The sequence below is a fragment of the Plutella xylostella genome, chromosome 31, assembly GCF_932276165.1.
Source record: "Plutella xylostella chromosome 31, ilPluXylo3.1, whole genome shotgun sequence".
Taxonomy (NCBI): Eukaryota; Metazoa; Arthropoda; class Insecta; order Lepidoptera; family Plutellidae; genus Plutella; species Plutella xylostella.
The window spans coordinates 5,459,042-5,467,108 of NC_064011.1; the positions used below are offsets into that span (position 1 = coordinate 5,459,042).

General features: G+C 36.8%; 1 protein-coding gene across 1 annotated transcript; it reads left to right on the forward strand.

Annotated features, from left to right (window-relative positions):
- Positions 1-614: 614 nt before the first annotated feature.
- On the forward strand, positions 615-3,427 carry LOC125491098 (flocculation protein FLO11-like). The gene is made up of 6 exons (XM_048632193.1): positions 615-630; positions 1,077-1,529; positions 1,762-1,839; positions 2,515-2,547; positions 2,850-2,927; positions 3,378-3,427. The coding sequence occupies exons 1-6, from the start codon at positions 615-617 to the stop codon at positions 3,425-3,427; spliced, it is 708 nt and encodes a 235-aa protein (XP_048488150.1).
- The last annotated feature ends 4,640 nt before the right edge of the window (positions 3,428-8,067 follow it).

Here is an 8,067-nt window from a genome sequence, read left to right on the forward strand (position 1 = left end):
TATCAACATATTTACAGATTTTTTGCAATTTTTCACCAGTTTCTCCTTTTCATTATGTAAACTTTGTTTGTTTACATCGTCTTCAAAACTGTTTGACATTGACATTTCTTGGCTGTCACTCTGTTCTTCTGGTTCTTCTTCACATGAATTGTGTCTATGGTTGTCATTTTCTTCTTCTGGGTATCTATGTCTATGCCCGTGCATTTCCTTGCTATTTAATTCATCTGGAAATTCGTTTTGTAAGGCGGCATTTAGTTCTTCAAATGTTTTGTACGTCTCCTCCGATCTCAGCCATAACTGAGCCGTACCAACGAGCGATTGTCGAGCGACAATGAGTTTCTGCCGGGCACTCCATCCGAATATCTCGGCATTATCTTTAATATCCGCGGCCCACTTCGCCGAGGAATATGTCTTATCTTCTCCACTGAATTTAGTAATTCCGCAGAATTTATCGTTGGACACCATGCTACCAAGCATCGCGTTACTTCTTCCGTCGTTTCTTGTTTGCGTCGTCATTTTTAGTCTTCGTCTTCAAATATTTAGTGACTAGCGACCAACTTTGTCACCAATCACTTTTTCCAATTAATTTCGTCGTATTTTCGTCTTCGTCTTTAATGGCCGTCGTCCTGTGTGCTCATCACGCGTCGTTTTTTCTCATTTCCACGCTCGATCCCGGACGAGCCCCCAAAATTGTGGGACCAGGCGGTGGAAATGAAAACCAAACAGATTTAATCACTGAATCTCGTTTATTTTAGTTAAAACATCTTTTATAAAAATTTATGTTTGAGCACAACTCCATTTTTGCTAATCCTCCATTCATCGAGTCAAACTTCCTTCCATAGACAATCAATGCTTTCTTCCTTTCTTCACACACTCTGTTCATCCAAATAATAATAAATGATAATGTTCCATTCCTACATACATATATGTGCTGTGATACCTTAAGGGCCTTTCTCATAGTTGGCCGCCGCGTCATCGGTTTTTGCTGTGTCTTGTTATAATATTTAAGTAGAATTCTATTTTAAAATAGCTAAATAATTCAAATACATATGTTTTAATAATTTGGTAACTTGCAGATAGAACCGAAAATGTGACACCCTATCCACCGGTCGAAAGTGAACCAGATGAACCAACAACTGAAAATGAACCAGATGTCACAGCAACTGAAAATGAACCAGATGTCACAACAACTGAAAATGAAACAGATAACCCAGCAACTGAAATTAAACCAGATGTCCCAACAGTTGAAAATGAACCAGATGTCCCAACAGTTGAAAATGAACCAGATGTCACACCAGCTGCAAATGAAACAGATAACCCAGCAACTGAAAATGAACCAAATGTCCCAACCGCTGAAAATGAACCAAATGTCCCAACAGCTGAATATGAACCAGGTGTCACAACAGCTGAAAATGAACCAGATGTCCCAACAGTTGAAAATGAACCGGATGTCCCAACAGCTGAAAATGAAATAGATGTCACACCGACTGCGAACGATAAAGATACGATCCCTGGTAATGGTACTGAAGGTAAGCTATATTATATTGAGCAGTTTTATTTTACCTGTCATCGGTAGTTATGTCCACTGATAAAATTCCACCCAGAAGGCCTAGCACGGGCCGCAAGACGCTCACGTCAAGGATGGGACCAAAGTTTTCCTTCGCTCTCAAAGCCGAGCGTTGTGAGAGAGCGCGACTCAAAACTCTTGCTCGTCTTGCCGTGCTAGGCCTTCTGTAAGTGACAGATATTTTTCTTCTTCAGTAAGCACCGAACCATCTCCTACTGATGATGCATTGGAGACGTATCCAGGAAATGAAAATACAATGACTCCAGCTTCATGTAAGTATCTGTCAAAAACTATTATGTAGATTGATTTGATTGAACGATAGTATAAGAGCGGTGGTAGCTCAGTCGGGTAAGCGCCCGCTTCTCACGCCAGAGATGCGGGATCGAATACCGGCGCTAACGTACCAATGAGTTCTTTAAAAATAAGTACAATGTATACCATCGCTCTTACGGTGAAGGAAAACATCGTGAGGAAACCTGCATATCTAGATCTAGCACATCTAGATATGTGCAGTGGACCAGCGTGGTGGGAAATGGTCCAAGCTTAGGAAGGCAGTTTAGACCTTGGGGATATGCACAAAGGTTCCACTCAAGAGAGCCAGGTGCAGGAGCTACACCCCCACAGATAATAGAATAGAGTATACTCGTAGTGCCACAAACTTATCAGTTCCGGTGACAGCTCACGTAAATGTGTAATATTTCTTCATTCTCAAGATTTTAAATTTGCCAGTAGTTGTAATTCGCTTTTGAGGCTTCAATAAACCCATCTAATCTATAACAATATATAATTCATTAGTAAATAATGAGATATGGATCAATTTAGTTCGCTCTCACCGGAACAGATAAGTTTGTCGCACTGTAGATTAATTTGAATGAACGATATTTTTTTGACATTAGCGACACCTTTTACGAATTATAAAATAAATGAATGAGTAACTTTTATTTCAGTTTATCGTTTGCGGGGTAAAGAAAGATGCATAAGTAAGTTATAATTAAATATTATAATGTAATGTAATGTATATGCGATAAAAACATAACATATTTAGTAAGACTAGTGTAACACTAGTTTCTCAAGTGAATGCATCATCATAAGCATTATAATATATTATCCTCTGCAAATGGTCTACCACCACCAAAGCAATGCTTAAGCAGCGTCGCTCACTTGTCAAATCTGCCGTAATTTACTTGTGGTGGTACGGGAACTGGTCATAAGCCAAGTGTGAATCTGCCTTATAAGGTTTCATACATTTACCATCCGTCATACACGTATTTTTTCTGTTTAGAACGCGAACGACGTCGAGGAGAGTTATTGTTTACTAAAAAGCCAAACTCACGGAGATGGAAAGGACCCAAACAAAAAGGTATTTACAATAGATATTAACCGAATAGGATTCGAATACGGCTACTTCAATAAATGCGTCAGTGTTTGGTAAGAAATCACATTTTAACCGCATCTGTGCCGGAACTGAAGCAACACTGATATGTGCGAATAGGCCTTAAAGCCAGGGTTACATTAGAGCTAAATGTAAACCACGTTCATATAAATGTATGTAACCGATTGCAGTCCAAGCAAGCTTGTGCTGAGAGAGTTTTCGGGTAAGTGGGCAACCCGACTGTCAGATGTTTTCAAGCAGCCCGAAGGCCTCTGACTAGGCTTAACGACTGCTGCCGAAGCAGCAACCGAGACCCACGGCTTAACGTGCCGTCCGAAGCACGGAAGCGTCCAGAAAAGAACCACTTGAAATCAGTCACCCATCTAATGGTATCCAACTGATTGTATACATTTATATAATTATTTGTAAAATTTACAGGTAAACGAGTGAAAATAAAAATAATTCAAGGAAACGTAAAAAAACTATGATGAGAACTTAATAAAATGACCAACGTAATAAAAAATATGCATCATGTTTTATCATTTAAACACTCCCTTAGCACGGCTTATTAGATACTTAGCTTATTAATAACATTAACAATCATGAAACTACTTTAAATTACGTTTAATAAGGTTAGATAAATAATTATAGGTATGTGGATGTGGTACTTATTCTAAAATAACTTAAAATACTGTTTAATTATATAATAAGACTTGTGTGACACTCGTTTCTCAAGTGAATGCACCATCATTATCATCATCAGCCAATAATAACCCACTGCTGGACATAGGCCTCTCCCAAGGAGCGCCACAACATTCGCTCCTCGGCTTTCCTCAGTCCAGTGAGAAAAGCAACAAATTACTCCTAAACTAAAAAAACTAACCCGTACTAGAGGCCGTGATGACAGGAGAAAACGTAAACTTTTTTCGTTTTCATAAAATAACAAAACCCGTACTACTAGAGGCCCGTTAGCTCGGTATGCGTATTGTCGAGTGTTTAAAAGTTTATTTTTTGAAGGCATTATATTTCATGAAGGCAGCGGTATCTACTTATTACAGTCTAATTAGTAATCCGGCGGAATTCTGACAGATATAAATTTTTGACATGTCAGAGATCACAAACCTTTTTTCAATACGAGCCTGAACATCAGTTGTATCCGGTCAATTTTCTATATTATATTTTTAAATATTTAGAATGAGGGTCTTTACGTCAGGCGCAAAAGAACCACGAGGACGCTTCTTTCTGGGAGAGAGAAAGTCTGACTCTTGTGCTCTGTCAGATGGGGCCGCTTCCCGGGAAGGGCCAGGTTGTGGCTCCATAACGTTTATAAAAATCAACAAACGATCACAACGCGAAAGGTCAACAATAAAAAACCGGCCAAGTGCCAGTTGGACTCGCGCACTGAGGGTTCCGTACAAGTCTACTTGCCTGAGATATTTTTCCTTTTAATTTCATCATTATGTACATCTACTTATTCAAAATATTAGTTTGATATCTTTAACCGTTTCTGAGAAAAAGGGTGGTGACAGACAGACGGACAACAATAAGGGTTCCTTTTTAACCGACTTCAAAAAAAGGAGGAGGTTCTCAATTCGTCGGGATATTTTTTTTATTTTTTATATATTTTTTTATGTATGTTCACCGATAACTCCGCCGTTTATGAACCGATTTTGAAAATTCTTTTTTTGTTGTATTGGGTTGAGCTTCCAGGTGGTCCCATTTTTTTTCAGAATTTTATCTCACCCCTAAGGGTGGGTAAAGGGGTAAAAACAGGGTATGAATTTCCATTTTGGACACATATTAACCGATTCTAATGAAATTAAGAACGTAAATATAGTTCTTATAACAATAAAATATGATGGTGACCTTGAGCTGATCTGATGATGGAAACGGAAGGCAGTCAAGGGAACTCCTCAACGGTATATAGCAACTACCTCGTGTTTAGGCTTGAATGATTCGTATTGATTAGTAGGACTTTTTGGTATCATTTGCATCTTACTTTTGATTAAAAATTATTGCAAATAAACTAAAAACTATAAAATAAAATAATAATTAAAAAAAAAAATAACCGACTTCAAAAAACCACTAAAATGTAAGTAATAATTTAAGGTTTACACAAATTATATGTGACAGTACAAATATACCTAAGCAGGAACTGTTCTTTTTTGAAGTTGGTGCCATATTTCTTCAGATTACTTTGTCACTGCACCAACATCAAAAAAGAACAGTTCCTGCTTAGGTATATTTGTACTGTCACATATAATTTGTGTAAACCTTAAATTATTACTTACATTTTAGTGGTTTTTTGAAGTCGGTTTTTTATTTTTTTAAATTATTATTTTTTTCCTTTTGAGGTACGGAAACCTAAAAAAGAATTGTAACAATCGGATCAATCGTTTCCGAGATATTCGTGGACAAACATACATACCAACAAACATATAAACATACTTATACAATAAAAAAAATCATATTTGTTTATTAGGCTTAATGGATTGTTATATGTGAATATGGTGCAGTTCCAATAATCTTACATACCTACATACCGAACATATTATTATGTACTTACCGAATTGAGAATCTTTCATTTGAAATTTATTAAAAAGGTTTGTTATCCCTGAATTTAGTAGCAAGTGATGCCATGCTAAAGAATAAAATAAAGTAATTAAAATTAATACGATACTATGGTCGTGAGTCGTGATTTTACTTAATATTATAATATGCGAAAGTTTGTGAGTATGTGTGTATCTTTGTTACTTCTTCACGTCAAAACGGCTGAACCGGTTTTAATGAAATTTGGAATGGAGTTAGCTGACACTCTGGATGTGTTACATAGGCTACTTTTTATCGCGGAATTCCCTCGGGAAAACTAATTAAGGTGAAGCGAAGCTCGTGGCAACAGCTAGTATTGAAATATTTGTTATTTTTATATTACCTACTTCACTTGAGCAAGTAAATATTTAGATTTATCTTTTTGTATGAAAACATTTAAAAAAATATTGGCCTGAAATGGATCAAATTTTTAAATTTTTTCGGTGAAGAGCTTTTTTAGTGGTATCACTAATGAAATGTCAGAATTCCGCGGAATTAAAAATTAGAGTTTAGATCATCAACAGTTAACCCTGCAAGACATAAACCAGTCTCAAGGAGTTCAAAAATCCTCGACTTTTCTCATCTAACCACTTCATAATGAGAGAATTTTTTGACGTTTAAAAGTTCCAAAATCAACCAATAGATGGCATCCGGCCTGACGTTTTTTATGAGCTGCATTCTTCTGAGGGGACGGAAGATGTCATAAATGGTACAGAGCTATCTTAAACTAATTAACACTTAATATGATGCATAATATAACAGCTTGTTATTGCATATGGTTAAATTCACATCCATTGGGGTTTTGTATTGGCTGAAAGGACTGGAATCCATGCCGGCTACAAAAAAATATGCAGTGCTGTTGAGTATGAAGTTTTACTAGCGCAATCTATAATCGGTTTTTGTCTATGGTTGTTGTCTAATTGTCTATGGTTGAAAATCTCCCATTAGATAATTCGGTTAAAATAACTTATTAGTTCTGAATTCTGAAGGGTCCAGCCACATTCGACCCGTTTGTTTTTCGACCCTTCCACATTCAACTCGAATCTCTTACTGCCAGTTTTAATAACTATGTATCTACCGATGACTGGTAGTTACTATCAAACTATTTTGACACATTAAAGTTACAACCTGTCAAAATCGTATGAAAATAGAGTTATTGAAACTGGTAGTTAAAGACCATAAGCTCTATATACATACCTACTTAGGTAATGTTGATGAAATGTATCAAATGTACTGTCAGACACAAAAGTGTATTACTGAAATAATAGTTTGGTGTTTTACGTGCTGCCCCTGTAGCACGGGGCTCTATTAAGACGTGACAAGAGTTCTCCGTCGCGCTCTCTCTTGGGGCTGCGCGATGTGAGTGAGCGAGATGCAAAACTCTTGTCACGTCTTAAATGCGCCCCGTAGTAGCCCTTCTGATGAATTTAAACAAAAGTAACGCATTATGTACTTTTATTGCCATACTTAATTACATTGCAGTATTTACGTTAAAGGATTATTGTTTCAGCAATTATTTTCAAGTTTGCAAGCTGACAGGATCAGTGTCTTCCTGAAAAAAAAAACAATATGGTAAAGTACCTTTAGCGGGAGTACTTTTAGGAGCGGTGGTAGCTCAGTCGGGTAAGCGCCCGCATCTCAAGCAAGAGATGCGATGCGATTTTACGTAAATGTGTTGATTTATGAGATTGGAGTCCGCTGAAAACCAGCGCTGTGCTGTGCCCTTTTGGTCACATGCATAGCTAATGCTGAGCCTACCCCTTTTATTTATTCATAACAATGGCAAATTATTATAAACACAAGTGTTTTTTAAGATTTTCTTTTTAAAATATTTGTTCTTTCTACTTTATTGTCTGTGTACCTGTATGATAATTAACATTTTCTATTTTATTCTATTCTGAAGGATGATGGATAGATAGATAGATAGATTCTTTATATGTATTATCTACACAAAAATATGGACAACATTACAAAAAACTTAATCTAACACATATGTACAAATGGCGGTCTTATCGCTTAAAGCGATTTCTTCCAGAAAACCTTTGGGTGGAAGGATATTTAGATGCAAAGGGTTCGGTGTAAGTACCAGGAATAAAGAATATACCATAAATATTTAATAATATACCAATACGTACTACTTCTTCTTCTTCTTTCGTGTCGGTGAATATGCAAATTAAATTTGTCCAGACCAAAATGAAGCAACTTTGATAGCATTCTGGTATAGTGCGACAAACTTATCTGTTCCGGTGAGACCGAACTAAATTGATCCATATCTCATAACTTACCAATGAATTATATATTCATATAGATTAGATGGGTTTATTAAAACCACAAGGGTGAATTACCACTTTAGGCAAACGTAAAATCTTACAGAATCAAGAAATATTAGACATTTACGTGAGTTCTCACCGGAACAGATAAGTTTGTGGCACTGTACATACTACTTACAATATATTATTTGGAGGAATTACTACTAGGTCTCGGTCGAAGCTTCATTGGTATGGTGCGACGGGACTGGGGGCGGCTCCCGCGGCGCCGG